At 46.0% G+C, this 20862-nt stretch overlaps 1 protein-coding gene across 3 annotated transcripts; it reads right to left on the bottom strand.

Moving 5' to 3' along the window:
* Nucleotides 1–12191: 12191 nt before the first annotated feature.
* Nucleotides 12192–20656, bottom strand: LOC123069761 (uncharacterized). 3 transcript variants are annotated; one of them, XM_044492695.1, is made up of 7 exons: nt 20450–20656; nt 15916–16113; nt 15656–15829; nt 15183–15563; nt 14943–15098; nt 14709–14848; nt 12192–12408 (listed from the first exon to the last, which is right to left on the bottom strand). In XM_044492695.1, exons 1-6 carry the CDS (start codon nt 20585–20587, stop codon nt 14720–14722), a joined length of 1176 nt encoding a protein of 391 aa, XP_044348630.1. In that variant the 5' UTR covers nt 20588–20656; the 3' UTR covers nt 12192–12408; nt 14709–14719. The 3 variants fall into 3 exon arrangements, with proteins under 3 accessions (XP_044348630.1, XP_044348632.1, XP_044348631.1); XM_044492697.1 differs by lacking the exon at nt 20450–20656 and adding an exon at nt 16495–16563; XM_044492696.1 differs by lacking the exon at nt 20450–20656 and adding an exon at nt 16477–16557.
* Between the last annotated feature and the right edge of the window lie 206 nt (nt 20657–20862).

The following is a 20862-nucleotide window of genomic DNA, read 5'->3' as shown; positions in this document are numbered from 1 at the left end:
AGGTGCTTCAGGCGTCCATGGTTCCGGCCGTTCCCGGCAGCAAAAAGAGCGGGGGACAGAGGGTAAAGGGTCAGCAAGGCCGCGCAGTTCCAGATCGAGAGAAAATGGGGGCGTAGGAGGCCTGTACCGCGCGAATGCCGACGAGCCGAGGTGGCGGAGCTCGAGCTCGATCTCAAGCTCGGGCGGCTCTGGAGAAGAATAGGTGGTGCAGGAGGTTGATTAGGAGTGTGGGGTGGCAACAGGGAGTGAGAGAGGGGCTCGGGTTTGCCTTTTATAGGCTGGCCGAGGTCCATCGTAGGCGTGGCCTACGGGTGCCTGCGGGATCGGCTCGGGTGGCTGTTAGAGAGGGAATGGGGGCTCGAGGGTCTTCGTGGGAGTGGTTTAGGGTGCCAGGGAGAGAGAGGAGGAGAGGGACGAGCTGCAGGCGGGCCACAAGAGAGGCGCGAGCATTGGCCGAGCGGGGCGGCGCTCTAGCGCGAGCTGTGGGAGAGAGAAGAGGGCGCAGGAGCAAGTGGGCAGCCTGCTGGCATGGAGCGGACGTCGAGGGGCATCGACTGGCGCGCGGGGGAGGCTCGAGGTGGTCGGGGGACGCGGCATCAACAGTCGGGTGCCCAGCCAGGCGCTCCAGAGCGCGACTTTGGCTGGCATCCGCGGTTTTCACGCGTCCCCATGCATCCACTTGTGTCTGGCAGCTGGAGGGGGCATGGGCAAAAGCTGCAGAGAGCCTTGGATGCTCTAGAAAGCTGAGGGGTGAGAAGGAGGCTGAGAGAGAGGGACGAATCTGTTGTCCAGAGAAGAAAAATGTGGTTCCCCCTCCCTTCATCATTGCTTCCTCGGGCATAAAAGGATCCAGGTGATAGGGGGGAACTAGGAGGGGTTGTGGTAAAAAGCAGAGCTCATGGAGATTATTGGGAGAGGCCAAAAATGGGATTTTGGTAAAGTGGCAAAAGGTGCTTGATGCTGGTTTGGGCAAGTAGATGATTTCCATTTGTCATGTGACTCCACAGGGTGAAATGGCACATATAATTAGGGCCTTCCACCCATTTCGAGCTCATTTGGGCAAAGTTGCCAATGCAACTTTTGTAAACCCTAGAAATTGGCTGGAATGAACTTGTGCAAATCTAGTTGAGCAAATCACTTCTCCTTGATGCACCACTTGGTGTGGTGGCCTCATTTGGTCATGTGACCATTTTCACAAAAGTTGAGATCAAGGAGAGAAAATTGGTAGTACAAAGTTGTTCAAATTTGATTCTGGTCAAAGGGGGTTTGGGGCCATTTTGGTCAACCAAAGGGACCTTAATTGAGATGAGGCTTTGCACGGTGATCACAATATGCATTTGTGACTTGCTTGATTTTCCTTGGATTTTTATGAAAATATTTCTTGTAGAAATATTTCAAATCCTTGAAATGGGCAGGAATGGTTTTGGGAGGTTTTGTCCAATATTTTGAACATGACCATGGGTTGAAACTGTTATATATGGAAAATATATGTCCACTGAGTTTCCCTGATTTTCCTCAAACATTTTGAAGCTTTAAAATAATTTTAACCTATTAAAGACTATTTCTGGCCTAAAGAAAAAGCCTTTAAATAAAATAGGAAAATTACCTTTAAAATTATATTTTTGTGGTTTATGGAAATCCTATATCTAATAGGTTTCAAATATACTCTTTGAAATATTTTTCATCCCCCAAATCAAGTACTTGTAGTGCAAACCTTAATTCAGGGGGTTTTGGAAAACTATTTTTTTGAAAATACTATTTGGCCAAATTATTTTTGTAAGAAAATACTATATTGGACTATACACATGGCATGATAATTGGGCAGAATTTTTTGGGCAAGGAGATGAAGTATATGAGGTGGAGTTGTGTTGACTTTTAAAGAGCAATGAAAATCATAGAGAGAAGAACCGACTCCAAATAAAAAGCCAAATAATGCAAAAGCTATTGTTGGTCGAAATTTTCATGCTTTATTATTGCAAATGCCATGTTACAAAAAGCAGGGTGTGACACAATCCCTCGCTCTTTTGATCATATCGTCTTGCCATGAAAAGCAAGATTATTCTCGAGCTTGGTAGCATATCAGTGGTTCGTGATTTTTCGAATATCTTCTCGGAAGTATCACCAGGTCGTCACCTGGCCGCTATGTTGAGTTCGTGATGAAGTTGGTTTTTGAAACCACCCTTTCTCCAAGAATCCGTGTTGGATACCCTGAGCTAGTTGATTAAGCTAAAGAACGACTTGGAGAGTTGGAGGATAAAAGCTTGTCCGACTTGGTTCATTTTAAGGGATATATTGTATGTGTGTTAAAGAAAGATGATATTTTCATCGACTGGCCCTCGTGATCAGTTAATGGACCTATCATTTTATCCAACCTTTGATTTGGGTACGGGCTATTATCAAATCAAACCAGAACCAACGATATTCATAATGTTGCCTTGCTCGTGGTTGATCCCTCGAGCATACATCATTATATCTTTTTGTCTGACCAATGTTATCCCCGTGTTCACTTAATTGTGGAATTCGATCTATATGGAAGCCTGGATGGATTGTTGTTGAGCCCATTGACAACATCTTCATCTTGTCCATGATTCATGTGGAATATCTAAGTTAGTGTTGGAAACTTTTGAAAGCATCTTCTTCGTGCTACCTCATGAAGTTTATGTTTGAACGAAAGTAGTGACTTCCTCTAAGTTCATGTGCATTTGATGTAAGTTGCCACCATGAATTAGAGAAAGTTTGTTTTGCCTCCTCTGGAATCATCCCAAATCAATCATGCATACTTGCGAAGTATTCTATGGTTTGGAGACTTGCAACCTTCATTCTATATGTGTCCCTAGCACACCAAGCCACTGATTGATTTGTTGAAGGAGAAGAAGTTCCTTTTAAGGAGCTAACCCGGGCTTAATCAAGGACTTCATTATCCGCAGTGATGGTTCCCCACTTGAACTCGGTAGTGTTTTGTTATAAGACTACTACGTGGTCATGTTTGTCTGGGACAGTGTGTTCACATGTATGTAGCAGAACCGGCTCATGTTTTGGAGCTTACTACCATAGTTCATCTCCCAAGAATCTCGCAACATCGTCTAGTCGATTTGTGTTGCAACCTTTCCTTTTCCAGACATGCTGTCTGAAATATCCCGTTACCAACTAGATCTAAATCTCAGGCTGATATGATGGTTGGAACATTCCCAACATTTGCATTTTGTTCCCAGCTTACCCTACCATTGTGCCAAATTCCATGGGCTGCTCTTCTCAGTAGTTGTTGTCCAAGATCATCTTCGAAAGTGGTCTTACCATGGGTCCAACAAGGTAGTCCACATCATCCATTCGAATCCGGATATGCCATTCCTTTGAACTCCGCCAAACGATCGATTGTGATTGCCTTAGGCTGGTATAAAGAGTTTCAATGATCTAGACATCAAACGTAATTCTTTTTCCATCTAAGGGAATAACTCTACGAGTCACCTTCCCCAAGGTGCCCTGTTGTGGAATCATGGCAGTTAACTCCTCGCTACATCCTGATCGAGCGTGGATTTGTTGCCTACCTAGTGGACCTTCGTCATCTGTTACCCCCCATCCCCCCGAATGTATGTTTCGTGTCTCATCTCAAGAGATGGTTTATATCTCACCCTAAGAGTTGATCTTGAGTTGCCCGATCTTCGAGAAGATTGATTCCGGTAGAGTTCCTGTCCGTCGTCATCGTGTTGGATGAAGATCTTTAAAGGAAGGACGCCAAGATCGATCTGAAGCAATGGATCATGAAGATCATGTTAGCTTGTACCCCCTTTGTCTTCTTACCTCACGTCTTGAATCTCGGGACCAGATTCCTGTTTAGCGGGGGTGAGTTGTCAAAGCCCTAGAGTTTGATTGCAATTAGTTTCATAAGCATACATGCATCATGTCTATATTTGTTTGAAACTTGAAATGGGGATTGCCTAAACCCTTGGCATCAAAGGAAATCACTAGGTTCACCTAAAATATTTTCAGTAAATCCAAATGGCTTTCAAAAATGTTCATCATTTATGGAAAATGCTGTAAACAATAACCAGAGGTGACACACATTTTTCCATGATCTATTTGGGCTCTGAATTAAATCATACTCTATTTGCATTTGGACATTTAAATGCAATAAATATTTTAAATGTCCAAATAATCTTAAACTTAAATGTTTACTGTTGGATATATTCCAAATAGTGGGCTTGAGAAAGTTTCATGATTTTTGAGTATGCTAAGTATTTTTAATAAAGCCCTGACACTATAGAAGAAATAGAAAAACAGAAAAGAATTAGAAAAGAGAGAGAGAGAAAACCCACCTGAGGTTACCTGTGCAGCCCACCTTGTGGCGCACTTACCTGGCCCGGCCCACCAGAGCCACCACTATCTCCCACCTCGCGCCAGAAGGACGCGAGGCGTGTGGCCACCGCGCACCGGCACGCACCCGGCCACCTCCTCCCTCAATGCCTGCCTCGCTCCTCCTCGACGAGTCCAGACGATGCCACGTGACCCCCAGAGCCATCTGGCTCTTGTTATCTCTCCCCCGAACGCTCTCCCCCTCCTCTGTTCTCCTCACCGAATGCGCCCGCCGCCGCCGAAGAGAACCACCATGGCCACCGTCCACCCCACGCCTTGTCGAACCATCCAGAAGGACCGGCGTCGTCTCCTGCATCGTCTACACCAGTCCATTCGACCCCGGGAGCACTGCAATGATGTTTCCGCCTCGTCTTCAACCTCAGGCACCTGAGCTCACCTCTGGTTGATTCGGCACCTGCCAGGACCTCCCCGGGCTCGCTGAACTCCTCTTCGGCATCTCTGCGAGCTCCCGCTCCAAACCCCTCTCTTCCCCTCCTCTTTTGCACCGCGTAGCCCTAGTTTCACTAGAGCCGATAGCTCCTCGCTGCCGGCCATGCCGCCACCGCGGCTATGGCCGTGCAAGCTCGCCTCCGAGCACGTCAACGCACTCAGGGAGTCTCCAGGAGCTCGAATCGCCCACCTGTTAGGCCTTCCCCGCACCGTAGCCGCAACCCCGTGCCCACCCGAACTCCGGCCGCTGCCCAACTTGCCGCCGCCGCGGCCACAAACCACCCCAGGTCCAGCCACCACCACCATCTAATGCACCCTGCTGCAGGCGTTCCAACGCGATCGGCCGCGCGACCTCTTGTCGCCAGAGTTGGCCGGACGGGCAACCCCGCCGTGTCCAGATTAGCACCGGCGGCTAAACCCCGTTTTGGATGACGTGGACACATCATTAGTGACTAATTGACCCGCTAACTAACCCCCTGGCTCACTGACATGCGGGCCCCACTGCCTAACTAACCAGCTAACAAAAAAAGTTTAAGTTTAATCTAAACACAGTGGCCCCACGCATCGGCGTTGACCTCGCTGACGTGGCCGTTGACCGGACCCACCCGTCTGTGACACTAAATGTCACAGGGTCACTGACCAGTGGGTCCCACTTGTTAGGTTTGACCCGGACCGTGCCCCGTTGACCTGCTGATGTCATGATGATGTCAGGCTGATGCAGTAATCCTTTTTTGGAGTTTAAATAAATCTTAAATGATTTTTTTAATTTAGAAAACGTCCAAAACTTTGAAAAATCATAGAAATTAATCTATAGCTCCAAATGAAATAAGTTATATATGAAAAATTATCAGAAAAATTCAAGGAATCTATTTATGGCATTTGCATGCATGTTTGAACAACCTAAGGTTGCTGTATATGGCAATTTGCATAATTGACATTTAAATAAGCATATATGGAGTTTGAATTTGAACCCTTGGTTCAAACCAACTTCATTTAATCTGGTTTCTAGTTGCATTAGCTCAAACACAAGCATATTGCCATGTCATGATTATGCATCATATTGTGCATTGCATTGGTCGTATGTTCTTTCTCTGTTGCCGGTGTTTGTCCCCTCTTAGTAAACATGGTTCCGACGATTATTCGATGACACCGATGGAGAACTATATTATCTTCAGAAGTGCCAAGCAAGAAAAACCCCCTTTTTCATTCTGATACAATCCCACTCTCTCGCTCGTGCTCTCTTTTACTGCATTAGGACAACAACGATTCAACTGTTACATGTTGCGGTAGCTGAACCCCTTTCCTCTGCATGACCTGTCATTACCACAGTAAATAGATGAAACCCACTAGCATGAGTAGGAGTTGTTTGAGCCCTGATGTGCCTACTCATTCATGCTTGTTTTTCATGCCTGCTACTGCTTAGAGTTGAGTCAGGTCTGATTCATCGGGGATGAATTGGAGGTGTGTGAACATGTCCTACTGTGTGTGAGCTAAGTGTGTGAACACAATTGAGTAAAGGTAGCGGTGAGAGGCCATGTAGGAGTACATGGTGGGTTATCTCATTGAGGCCATCCTCAGGAACTGAGTTCTGTGTTTGTGATCAATGAACAGCTACTACCACACATTGGAATGCTTAAGTGTCCCTCTTGACTTATTAATCAACTCGATCTCTGTCTAGGAGTTGCAACTAGTTTTTGGTGTTTGTAGGTAGTGTTAGTAGTCTACCAAGTGGCACCCGGTAGAGGTGGGCTTGGGATAGACTAGGAACAATGGCACGGTGTACCAAGTGGCACCCGGATGGTGGGCCTGGGAACCCTGCTCACATCGTTTGGGGCTGTGAGCGACACCCCGGCCGGATCTCCTTGCGGATGGAAACCGAATAGGCGATAAACCTGGACTAGAGACTTGTGTGGTTAGTCAGGTCGTGGCCGACTCCCTCGCCAGGCTTCCGCTTGAAGGTGGCCGAGATACACGACGTGTACATGGTGGTAAGTGGCGAGAGCGTGTGTGAAGAAGTACACCCCTGCAGGGTTAATGTGATCTATTCGAATAGCCACGTCCGCGGTAAAGGACCTCTGGGTTGCCTATACAGTTCATAGACAAGTGAAAGTGGATACTCTAAAATACGCAAGATAAGCGTGAGTGCTATGGACGGCGTTCTCGTAGATAATTGACGAAATAGACGAAATGCTCGGAGTTGGACCAGAGATATTTGAAGACCTCGAAGACTTTGTTAAAACAGGCAAGCAGCCCTTTGACCATGTCTAAGAAACCCTTTTTATGCATTTCATATGGCACTTTTATTGCTTGCATCAAAGTCATCATAAAATGGTGACCACTTGAGGTGGTTTGCCTCCGTTGCTTTTCTCGTTGACACTTGCATGATGCATGACCCTACCTTTCTATGAGGGTTATGCCGGTGGGAGTAGATAGGATGCTAAAGTAGTGCTACCCTAAAAGGGACAGGAATATGCATGGTGATGGAGACAAAGTATTTTCAAAAGACTTTTCGAAAACCCCATCGAGTGCCACTTATTCCCGGGGGAGATGATGAGTTGGGTAACCACTTGATGACGAAGTGGTGTACCGAGGCAAGTGTGTGTGTTGTTTCCAAAACGGATTGGTTTAAGTTGCGACCGTTATTCCAACCTTACATGCGCAACCACTCTACTCTTATATGGGAAATGGCACTATTGATTACCTAGGCCGATACTAGCTTGGATCCCGCATTACTAGTGACGGAGGAGAGTTGGTGCTCTCTCTTGGGACGGGGTCGTGCCAGGTAGGTCGGCCATGACTATTTTCAGAGGGCACCGGATACACCGTTGTGTCCCCTCTCGGTTGTTACGATCCCGAGTGAGTCTCGTATGATAAACATTGTGAGGATATGGAACAACGAGTGGACTCCTTGTTAGTGTCGTCCAGGGAAAGATAGTGATCGGGTGCTTACCCTGGGTACTTGAGGTATCGCGGGTCGTGGATGACACAGAAGTTCACCGGATCTTGTGGTTAAAGTGTGCAACCTCTGCAGAGTGTAAAACTATTAGAATAGCCATGTCCACGGTCAAGGAAAGTTGGGTAACCGCTCTTGGGCTACGTCCACATGTTTACAAACCAGTGTGTGTGTTTGGATAAGTGGGAAGATCTACTTGTGTCAAGTCAAAGGACTTGACATGATTGAGTTAGGTTGATGCCCACTCTATTTATGTTGATATCTATAACTTGTCCTCATGGTTACTTGAATTCTCCTGATGCATGTCTTACAAGTTGTCGAACATGTCATTGCACTCAAAACTAGCTTTCTGCAAAAATTTACCTATATCATGCATTGTTGTATCTTGAACCAAAACATGGTTTGCTTGCGAGTACATTCAAAGTACTCATTGGCTTGCCACTGGTTATTTTATTGGCCAGGCATGAAAGAACAGGATATAATGAAGTGTACCTTTGTGATGAACATGCGAGCTAGGACGCTTCCCAGTCAGAATGCCTGTAGGGTTAAGGCAGATGGCATGGGTCCAAGTTGTTATTGAAGATTTCTGCTGCGATGATACACTCAAGACTTGACCATAATGGTCCTACTTGTGTAAAACGGTATGTATGGATGTAAGACTCTTGTTATTTAGCTTCTGTGTGTTTAGTGAGCATTGATCTCTGGGATCAATGTACACATGCATTCGGTGATCTCGACTTATGGGTCGGGGTCCCCACACCCAGGGGGGAAATCGGCCCGCGCGAGGACGCCACGTCGAAGGCGTAAAGGCGAAGTACGCCTTCAGCCGACGGGCGAACCGGTGCACGCGCGTGTGTGTTTTTAAACCTGACGGGTGGGTCCCACCCGTCAGGGCGTGAGGCTGATGGACAGGGCCCACGGCCGTCGTCGTCTACCTCCGTCCAGAGGCGACGACGAGCTCGCCGGCGGCAATAGAGGGCATGGGAGGATGCGTGGGTGGTACCGTTGGACTTAGGGGGGTGTCGCCGTTCGGGTGGGGGTGGAGATGGTCGCCGGAGCAGCTTGGTTCGCCGGTGACGAGGTCATGCGGAGGAGGTGCTTCGGGCGTCGATGGTTCCGGCTGTTCCCGGCTGCAAAAAGAGTGGGGGAGAGAGTGGAAAGGGTCAGCGAGGCCGCGCGGTTCCAGATCGAGAGAAAATGGGGGCGGAGGAGGCCTGTACCGCGTGAACACCGACGAGCCAAGGCGGTGGAGCTCGAGCTCGATCTCGAGCTCGGGCGGCTCTGGAGACGAATGGGTGGTGCGGGAGGGTGATTAGGAGTGTGGAGGAGCGACAGAGAGTGAGAGAGGGGCTCGGAGTTGCCTTTTATATGCTGGCCGAGGTCCATCGTTGGCGTGGCCTACGGGTGCCCGCGGGATCAGCTTGGGTGGCCGTTAGAGAGGGAATGGGGGCCCGGGGGTCTTCGTGGGAGTGGTTTAGGGTGCCAGGGAGAGAGAGGAGGAGAGGGACAAGCTGCGGGTTGTCCACAGGAGAGGCGAGAGCATTGGCCGAGCGGGGCGGCACTCTGGCGCGAGCTACGGGAGAGAGAGGAGGGTGCGGGAGCAAGTGGGCAGCCTGCTGGCGTGGAGCGGACATCGAGGGGCATCGACTGGCGCGCGGGGGAGGCTCGAGGTGGTCGGGGGACGCGGCGTCAACGGTCGGGTGCCCAGCTAGGCTCCAGAGCGCGACTTTGACCAGCATCTGCGGTTTTCCCGCGTCCCCGCGTGGCCACTTGTGTCTGGCAGCTCGAGGGGGCATGGGCAAAAGCAGGAGAGAGCCTTGGATGCTCTAGAAAGCTCAGGTGAGAGAAGGAGGCTGAGAGGGAGGGACGAATCTGTTGTCCATAGAAGAAAAATGGGGTTCCCCCTCCCTTCATCATTGCTTCCTCGGGCAGAAAAGCATCCAGGTGATAGGGGGAACTAGGAGGGGTTGTGGTCAAAAGTAGAGCTCATGGAAATTAGTGGGAGAGGCCAAAAATGGGATTTTGGTAAAGTGGCAGAAGGTGTTTGATGCTGGTTTGGGCAAGTAGATGATTTCCATTTGTCATGTGACTCCACAGGGTGAAATGGCACATATAATTAGGGCCTTCCACCCATTTTGAGCTCATTTGGGCAAAGTTGCCAATGCAACTTTTGTAAACCCTAGAAATTGGCAGGAATGAACTTGTGCAGATCTAGTTGAGCAAATCAATTCTCCTTGATGCACCACTTGGTGTGGTGGCCTCATTTGGTCATGTGATCATGTTCACAAAAGTTGGGATCAAGGAGAGAAAGTTGGTAGTACAATGTTGTTCAAAATTGATTTTGGTCAGAGGGCGTTTGGGGGCATTTTGGTGAACCAAAATGACCTTAATTGAGATGAGGCTTTGCAAGGTAATCACAATATGCATTTGTGACTTGCTGGATTTTCCTTGGATTTTTATGAAAATATTTCTTGTAGAAATATTTCAAATCCTTGAAATGGGCAGGAATGGTTTTGGGAGGTTTTGTCCAATATTTTGAACATGACCATGGATTTAAACTCTTATATACGAAAAATATATGTCCACTGAGTTTCCCTGATTTTCCTCAAACATTTTTGAAACTTTAAAATAATTTTAACCTATTAAAGACTATTTCTGGCCTAAAGAAAAAGCCTTTAAATAAAATAGGAAAATTACCTTTAAAATTGTATTTTTGTGGTTTATGGAAATCCTATATCTAATATGTTTCAAATATAATCTTTGAAATATTTTTCATCCCCCAAAACAAGTACTTGTAGTGCAAACCTTAATTCAGGGGGTTTTGGAAAACTATTTTTTTTAAATACTATTTGGCCAAATTATTTTTGTAAGAAAATACTATATTGCACTATACACATGGCATGATAATTGGGCAGAAGTTTTGGGGCAAGGAGATGAAGTATATGAGGTGGAGTTGTGTTGACTTTTAAAGAGCACTTGAAAATCACAGAGAGAAGAACCAACTCCAAATAAAAAGCCAAATAATGCAAAAGTTTTTGTTGGTCCAAATTTTCATGCTTTATTAATGCAAATGCCATGTTACAAAAAGCAGGGTGTGACAGAATCCCTCGCTCTTTTGATCATATCGTCTTGCCATGAAAAGCAAGATGGTTTTCGAGCTTGGTAGCATATTAGTGTTCCGTGATTTTCCGAATATCTTCTCGGAAGTATCACCAGGTCGTCACCTGGCCACTATGTTGAGTTCGTGATCAAGTTGGTTTTCAAAACCAACCTTTATCTAAGAATCCGTGTTGGATACCCTGAGCTAGTTGATTAAGCTAAACAACAACTTGGAGAGTTGGAGGATAAAATCTTGCCCGACTTGGTTCATTTTAAGGGATATCTTGTATGTGTGTTACAGAAAGTTGATATTTTCATCGACTGGCCCTCGTGATCAGTTAATGGACCTATCATTTTATCCAACCTTTGATTTGGGTATGGGCTATTATCAAATCAAACCAGAACCAACGATATTCGTAATGTTGCCTTACTCGTGGTTGATCCCTCGAGCATACATCATTATATCTTTTGGTATGACCAATGTTATCCCCGTGTTCACTTAATTGTGGAATTCCATCTATATGGAAGCCTGGATGGATTCCATCCCCGTGTTCACTTACTGCTAGTTTGCTGTCTGGGCATAACAGACGGGAAAGACGTAAATCTTGACGGCAAAGAGTTTGCCATCAGGAAGTAGACGGCAAAGTCAGACGGCAAAGATTAATCGGCAAAGAATACTTTGCCGTCTGCTTTTTTTTCCTGACGGCAAAGACTTTGCCGTCAGTCTATATTTTTGCCGTCAGTCTGCGGAAAGTAGACGGCAAAACATTGCGCCAGATGGAACGGACGGTCTAACGGCCGGCGTCAAGTGTTTTGCCGTCTATCGACCGTCCAACCAGACGGCAAAGTCTATTATCTTTGCCGTCAACTATCAGTTTTGGCAGACGGGAAAGAAGCATACTTTGCCGTCTGTCACTGTACTCCCAGTGGGCAAAATAGCAGGACTTTGTCGTCTGGTGCTCCTTTACCAGTCGACAAAGACTTATATTTTGCCGTCAGTTGGTGCTGGCCCAGACAGCAAAACTATACCTCTTTGCCGTCAACCTGCCTGTTGGCAAGACGGCAAAATGTCAGCGGAAGCACAGGCTGGTGACATGTGGCATCTTTGCCGTCTGTCACTTGATGACAAAGCTCCTTTTTTTAAATCAGAAATTAAACAGTTTAATACACAGTATAGAACCATAACAGCACAGAACCATAACAGGACAACATAGTTCCATAGCAAATATAAGCAACAATGAACAAATATAAGAACGAAGTTCCATAGCATATATATAGTCGCAGGACAAAGTTCCATAGCATATATATAGTCCCAGGACAAAGTTCCATAGCATATAGTCCCAAAACAAAGTTCCATAGCATATATATAGTCCCAAAACAAAGTTCCATAGCATATATATAGTCCCGGGACAAAGTTCCATAGCATATAGTCCCAAAACAAAGTTCCACAGCATATAATACACAATGAACAAAGATGGCATCACTACGTAAGATTTGGCACTACAACAAATGCCTTCATGTCCATGTCGTAGTCCAAAGAGCATCCAGGTGGCAACCTACAAGATTGAATGGTGTGTGTCAAATAACGTGCTTGAAATCATCAATTTGCCAAATAGACAAAAGAAAGTACTTCGACACTACAAAATAAATAGTGATCCATATTCCATAGTGAGTTTCTAAAATAAAAAGCTTCTAGTACATATGGAGTTTCTTGAACACTTATCCAATTTTGTACATGCTAATTTAACACTAGATCTTTACTTATAAGTCTGATCTTTAAATGGTTCAAACGGTCTCTACTTACAAGTTTCTAAATCATGGAGATCTTCAAATGGTCTCTAAATCATGAAAATAAGTAGCTACTTGTCTCTACATCATGAATATCTTCAAGTGTTCTCTAAATCATGAAAATAAATAGCTTCAAGAATGCATATATTTAATTAAGATCATGGTTGAAATTGTTCAAATGGATTATAGTTTGAAACGGTTCAAATGGTCTCTACTTGTCTCTACTTATAAGTTTGATCTTTAAATGGTTCAAACGGTCTCTATCTTACAAGTTTCTAAATCATGGAGATCTTCAAATGGTCTCTAAATCATGAAAATAAGTAGCTACTTGTCTCTAAATCATGAATATCTTCAAATGTTCTCTAAATCATGAAAATAAATAGCTTCAAGAATGCATATATTTAATTAAGATCATGGTTGAAATTGTTCAAATGGATTATAGTTTGAAACGGTTCAAATGGTCTCTACTTGTCTCTACTTATAAGTTTGATCTTTAAATGGTTCAAACGGTCTCTACTTACAAGTTTCTAAATCATGGAGATCTTCAAATGGTCTCTAAATCATGAAAATAAGTAGCTACTTGTCTGTAAATCATGAATATCCTCAAGTATTCTCTAAATCATGAAAATAAATAGCTTCAAGAATGCATATAGTTAATTAAGATCATGGTTGAAATTGTTTAAATGGATTATAGTTTGATACGGTTCAAATGGTCTCTACTTATAAGTTTGATCTTTAAATGGTTCAAACGGTCTCTATCTTACAAGTTTCTAAATCATGGAGATCTTCAAATGGTCTCTAAATCATGAAAATAAGTAGCTACTTGTCTCTAAATCATGAATATCTTCAAGTGTTCTCTAAATCATGAAAATAAATAGCTTCAAGAATGCATATATTTAATTAAGATCATGGTTGAAATTGTTCAAATGGATTATAGTTTGATACGGTTCAAATGGTCTCTACTTGTCTCTACTTATAAGTTTGATCTTTAAATGGTTCAAACGGTCTCTATCTTACAAGTTTCTAAATCATGGAGATCTTCAAATGGTCTCTAAATCATGAAAATAAGTAGCTACTTGTCTCTAAATCATGAATATCTTCAAGTGTTCTCTAAATCATGAAAATAAATAGCTTCAAGAATGCATATATTTAATTAAGATCATGGTTGAAATTGTTCAAATGGATTATAGTTTGAAACGATTCAAATGGTCTCTACTTGTCTCTACTTATAAGTTTGATCTTTAAATGGTTCAAACGGTCTCTACTTACAAGTTTCTAAATCATGGAGATCTTCAAATGGTCTCTAAATCATGAAAATAAGTAGCTACTTGTCTCTAAATCATGAATATCTTCAAGTGTTCTCTAAATCATGAAAATAAATAGCTTCAAGAATGCATATAGTTAATTAAGATCATGGTTGAAATTGTTCAAATGGATTATAGTTTGAAACGGTTCAAATACTTGTCTCTACTTATAAGTTTGATCTTTAAATGGTTCAAACGGTCTCTATCTTACAAGTTTCTAAATCATGGAGATCTTCAAATGGTCTCTAAATCATGAAAATAAGTAGCTACTTGTCTCTAAATCATGAATATCTTCAAGTGTTCTCTAAATCATGAAAATAAATAGCTTCAAGAATGCATATAGTTAATTAAGATCATGGTTGAAATTGTTCAAATGGATTATAGTTTGAAACGGTTCAAATGGTATCTACTTGTCTCTACTTATAAGTTTGATCTTTAAATGGTTCAAACGGTCTCTATCTTACAAGTTTCTAAATCATGGAGATCTTCAAATGGTCTCTAAATCATGAAAATAAGTAGCTACTTGTCTCTAAATCATGAATATCTTCAAGTGTTCTCTAAATCATGAAAATAAATAGCTTCAAGAATGCATATAGTTAATTAAGATCATGGTTGAAGTTGTTCAAATGGATTATAGTTTGAAACGGTTCAAATGGTATCTACTTGTCTCTACTTATAAGTTTGATCTTCAAGAATCAAGATAGCTACTTGTTTCTATGTTGAGAAATTTGAGACCTACGTAAATGATATATGTACGCACTAACCATACTCGATCTCAAACATTCGGAGAACCACCAAGGTTGTTGTCGCTTGGGCCTCGTGCATGTGAAGATCCATCAACATTAGATCCATGGCCTGATTGAGGCATCTGCATAGCGGGCATACCATTCTGGGTACAATAAGCCTGCAAATTATGTTTGAGTGAAGATTAAGTACTGGTAGTAGAAGATTATGATTGAGTGAAGATTATGTATGTGTTTGGCAATTAAGGAACTAACCGCAAACATTGCAAAGCATTGACTAGTTTGTGCCAACACCGCCTGCTGCACCACTTGCTGCATCCTCTCATCAGCCAGTCGCCTCTCCTCCGCTGCCACTCGCCTCTCCTCCTCCCTCTCCTCTGTCGCCACTCGCCTCTCCTCCGCCAGTCGGGCCTGCAAAATATGGCATGGCAATTGCATCTTCAATCCAACAGTAAGTAAGAAACAAACATATATAGAAGGACTTGTATAGAATACCTCCATCTCAACCATAGCTGGAGTCGAGCGTTTATATGTAGAAGATTTTGAGATACGTAACCGAGCTTTGTATTCAGGGAGAGAGCTACGGGAGGAGCTAGGGAACATGCCTCCTGCAATTGCTTCCTTGCCATGTTTCCTGCCTTCTCCAGAGATCATGACCAAAGCGTGGTCAAGAGGCTCTGTTGTCACATCATACTCGGGCCCTTTCAACTCTTTTGCCACCCCTTTAAATTTCTCCATCCGATCGTAGGCAGTCTTGCTGGAGTACGCGGACGCTGTGTCATTCTCATCGTAAGGCGTGGCTGTTCTGTACGGTGCCTTATGGGCCAAAGCATACGAGACGAAAAGGTTGGGCACTGGAGCATTATGGTGAGACGCCTGCAACCAAAGCAACATGATTAAGATTTCATCACAAGGATTGGCAACATGTATGACAAGAAAAAGCTTATGAAGAACTCCATAAGATATACCCAACGTTCACCGTACTCCATAACATTCAAGTTGCCTTGATGATGTAGTGGATCCAGCATTCCGGCTCGCCGATTTCTATAGTCTTTGTTTTTCGCCCTGTACTCTTTGGAACACCAATAGTCCACGATCCGCTCCCAACACTCCCCCTTATCGACGCACCATCTCGGAGTAACCTAATTGATCAATTGCATCTCATATATGTCAAAAAGAAATTGAGTGCCAGCCTGTTGAGGAAATAACAAGCATGAATATGCTTTACCTGCATGTACTTGTCCTTCTCAAGACGGAGTCTCCTACCAGCTTTCTTATCAAGACTCTTATAGCCTTGAGTTGCCATATATTTGCGGATGGCTAAAGGGCGTGCCTCGTGCATCAGATTATGCACAAGCTTCGGCCAATATTTGTTGACAACTGCTCGTGCCTCCTCCAACTTTCCATCCTCGCATCTATAGAAATCCTACAAATATAGATTTGGTGCAGTAATTTTCAAACCTTTAAGTCTGAGGTTTCTTATAAAATCTAAATAAAGTAAAATATGCTAGTTTATTTATAGTCAAAACAGGCAAATATAGAGATAGGTTTATTTATAGTCAAATCAGGTTTATATATATGCACCCAGGTTTATTTATAGAAACAGGTAAAATCTGCTAGTTTATTTATAGTCAAATCAGGTTTATATATATGCACCCAGGTTTATACAGTCAGGTTTATTCAATAACACAATAACACAATTGTTAGCCCAGAACTACAACATAGCTGGCTAGTATCCTCAGGAACGAACTACGGTAGCCAAGCACTCACGGAAGCAACACACACGTACTAGCAGAGTAGAGCTCACTTGATTCTACACTGAACATGCACACACACGTGAGAGAGGAGTACTACTTGAGCTGCCTTCTGGTGAAATTGGAATGGCCTGAGTTACAACCCAGGGTGTGAGGCTCCTTATATAGGACAGCCGAACCGACCTAAGCAAAATATCAGCTAGCAGTGAGGTAAGCACTTGCGTCACTAGCTAGCTTACCAAGCAAGCTACGTTTCTACTACTACTAAACTTCACTAGTAAGGCATGCAGCCTTTGTTGCTGCCGACATGCATACTACAAGCTAGTAAGTAAATACTGCTACAGCTACATGCATGTTGTGCCGCTACATGCATGTTGTAGACCATCCGGAGACCAAGGTTGACTCAACAATCTCCCCCTCAACCTTGTCGAAGGAGCTTGATGTCGATGATGCCAACCTTCTCGCACTGCTCCAGGAATCAGACATGACCAAGTGCCTTCGTTGGGATGTCCGCCTTCTCAGGCTATGTATGGCCCGTACACCCTGCTCGCGCTTCTTGATCTCGGGTGCTGCGATCGTCTCGCAGGCTCGAGAAGGTTCCTCTAGTCTTCGGAACCTGTGTGGATCGCCACCATTTTTTGTTGGCATCGAACAAGTCCGACCGCGCTGTTGGCAGGGACATGAACTGCCCGGGAACCACCTCGCTCGTGGGCGTCAGTGTTCCTGGGATCGTAGTTCCTGATGTCACACTGCCCAGGAACTCCTTTCCCGGGGTCGTCGTGTTGGACGTCATGCTACCCAGGAACTCCCTTCCCGGGGATGACTTGTTGGACATAGCACTACCCAGGAACTCCCTTCCTGGGGTCGTCGTGCCGGACGCCGCACTGCCCGGAAACTCCCTTCCCGGGGTCGTTGTGCCAGACGCCACACTGACCAGAGTGGCTCCTCTCAGGGTAGTGGAGTCCTTGGTGCTCTTCCCATCAGGCTTGCTTGTCGGGTCTCCCTTGACAATCGTGAGTCGTGCCTCCCGCACGGACTCGATGGACCCCGAGTGCGTCGGGGTTGTGGCGTGGCCGACTATAGAGCACCGTGCCTCCTGCACGGTCTCGACGGTCGCCACCAGCGTAGTCGGGTCGTGCCCAACTACAGAGTCCGGTGCGTCCCGCACGGACTCGATGGACTCCGAGTGCGTCGGGGTCGCGGCATAGCCAACCAGAGAGTGTTGTGCCTCCTGCACGGACTCTAAGGTCGCCATAGTCTCAGTCGAGGCCTTGCCGCCCCATGACCGTCTCTTCATTGCCTCCCAGTTGAGGCTTGTCGAAGAGTGCCGCGTTGCCCACACGGGCTTGCAGAACCCCGAGAACCTGGTTGTCGGGGTGTGACCGACCTGAGAATGTCGTGCCTCTTGCACGGTCTCACTGGTCACCAGCATCATGGTTGGGACGTGGCCCACCATATACGTCGTTGTCGTGCCTCCTGACACGGGCTTATTGGGTCCCAAGGATGTCGGGTACGCCTTTGCCGTGCCAACTTGCACGGGCTTGACCAGCGTCGCAGGGGACGTGGTTTCCGGGTGTGGCTCCCCCACATCCGGGTCTTCATCTCCTCCCAATCATAGTCTCTCGAGAACGTTGTTGTCGGGGAGAGCGCTAATGATGTGGGGAGGGGATTAGTTGAAGAGCTCCGTGCCTCCCGCACGGACTTAACGATTGCCGGCACCGTGGTCTCCGGAGGTGCTGCGCCCTCCTGCACGGCTTCGATGCTTGTCGGGACCATGGTCTTCGGAGGCGCTATGCCCTCCTGCATGGTCTCGACGCAAGCCATCATCATTGCAGGCCCACCGTCCTCTTCAGCCTCGACGAGGTTCGCCGCGGCCGCGGCATCCTCGTCAGCCATCCTCTTGCGGCACTCACGGGCCCAGTGGCCCTTGATGCCGCAATATCAGCACTTGTCTCGGTCGTCGTTGCCGGCACCTCGTCAGGCTCCACCCTGGGTGCGACCGCCGTCTCTGCCGCTCTGGGCACCACCACCACGTCCTTGACGCTTCCTCGCCTCCCACTTCTTTGAGAATAGGAGTTGTCCGCCGCCGAAGCTCTCGCGGCCGTCGTCAAGACGGTCCTCGACCACCCGCAACCGGCCCGTGAGCTCCTCGACGGAGAGCTCACTCAGATCAAGCAAGGTCTCGATGGAGACCGCTACCTGAGCGAAGCGAGATGGCACGACGCGGAGAAATTTCCGCACGACTCTCGCGTCGTCCATGGTGTCGCCGAGCGCGCGGAGCTGTGACGCAAGGCTGGAGATCCGCATGGCGAATTCGTCGACGAGCTCGCCCTCCTTGAAGGCGATGTTCTCGAAGTCCGCCCGCAGCTTCTGCGCGTTCGCCTCGCGCACGCGGTTGCTGCCGAGGCGCTGGGTATGGATGGCTTCCCACACCTCCTTGGCGCTTGCCTTCGCCGCGAGCATGCCGTGCATCTCCGGCGGCGTGGCGCGCATGAGGGCTGCCACGGCTTTCCTGTCCTCCTTTCTCTCGATCAGGTCATCCTCCATGGGAGCCCAGAGGCTCGCCGCATGAAGGTTGCACTCCATGATCAACGCCCACTCACTGTAGTTTGAGCGCGTGAGCATCGGGAAGGTGATGGGCACGCTACCGCAGATTGCGGTCTCGCGCACGATCTCCCTAACCACGACCTCACCGCGATGGCCGCGCCTGGAGCGGCTGCGCCCTCGCCGCTCCTCCGGAGCCGGCGACTGGGAACCACCCGAGGTGGTGCGTTGCTGCACTCCTTTACCACCGGCCATGGCTACCACAACTAGAGGCTCTGATACCAATTGTTAGCCCAGAACTACAACGTAGCTGGCTAGTATCCTCAGGAACGAACTACGGTAGCCAAGCACTCACGGAAGCAACACACACGTACTAGCAAAGTAGAGCTCACTTGATTCTACACTGAACATGCACACACACATGAGAGAGGAGTACTACTTGAGCTGCCTTGTAGTGAAATTGGAATGGCCTGAGTTACAGCCCAGGGTGTGAGGCTCCTTATATAGGACAGCCGAACCGACCTAAGCAAAATATCAGCTAGCAGTGAGGTAAGCACTTCCGTCACTAGCTAGCTTACCAAGCAAGCTACGTTTCTAGTACTACTAAACTTCACTAGTAAGGCATGCAGCCTTTGTTGCTGCCGACATGCATACTACAAGCTAGTAAGTAAATACTGCTACAGCTACATGCATGTTGTGCCGCTACATGCATGTTGTAGACCATCCGGAGACCAAGGTTGACTCAACAACAATCAGGTTTGCTACTGCAGTGTGTGATTTTCATTCAATAACACAATCAGGTTTATATATATGCACCCAGGTTTATACAGTCAGGTTTATTCAATAACACAATAACACAATCAGGTTTGCTACTGCAGTGTGTGATTTTTATTCAATAACACAATCAGGTTTATATATATGTACCCAGGTTTATACAGTCAGGTTTATTCAATAACACAATAACACAATCAGGTTTGCTACTGGAGTGTGTGATTTTTATTCAATAACACAATCAGGTTTATATATATGCACCCAGGTTTATACAGTCAGGTTTATTCAATAACACAATAACACAATCAGGTTTGCTACTGCAGTGTGTGATTTTTATTCAATAACACAATCAGGTTTATACAGTATGCACAATTAAGAAATACAGTACAGCAAAGTATCCACGTCACAGATTTTTATTCAAGTTAGATATTTGCAGGTTAATCAGCAGAGCTCAAAGAATGCCTCAGGTGGTATACACACATTTATAAATAAACTAGGCTGTCCGTCCGTCCATGGTGGGCGCCTCCTCGCCTTTGTGGCCACAGGAATATTAAATCTAAGTTTACTAGATAGTTTTGCTACTGCAATATTATAGTCTGCTAGCATTCTATTAAGAAAAATAAAGTAAAATCTAAATCTAAGTTTCCTAGATAGTTTTGCTACTGCAGTGTGTGAAGGAAACTTAATGATTACCCAAAGTTCGGCAAAGACCCGCTCGGCTTTGTTGTGAAACTCGATGTTGTTGGCTACACCAAGATCCTCATAGGCTTTGTAGTGGTCCCAGGTACATGCTGGCTCCGGAACTTTGCCCTCCCCAGGCAAAGTAACCATGCCAGGGTAATGCTCCTTAATGAGGCTCCCAAGGACGCCGTTCACGTGTCGGTACTTTCCCGTGCTAGCTCCAGCTTTCTTCCAACCGCTACATAATGAGAAGCCGAAGTTATTAGCAATTGTTGCATACATTGAAGGTAGAAAATGGGAAGCCAAAGTTAGTTACATTTCTCCACATGGAGCAATACATGGCCTCTGCTCCACAGGAAGCCCTCGTTCCGGGAGCCTTGAGGAACCACATAGGTACACGGACCGACCCTCCTCAACTTGGATGA

Source organism: Triticum aestivum, chromosome 3B (assembly GCF_018294505.1).
Source record: "Triticum aestivum cultivar Chinese Spring chromosome 3B, IWGSC CS RefSeq v2.1, whole genome shotgun sequence".
Classification (NCBI taxonomy): domain Eukaryota; kingdom Viridiplantae; phylum Streptophyta; class Magnoliopsida; order Poales; family Poaceae; genus Triticum; species Triticum aestivum.
Note: the sequence above shows the minus strand (reverse complement) of the source record. Positions and strands in the feature narration are given on the sequence as shown.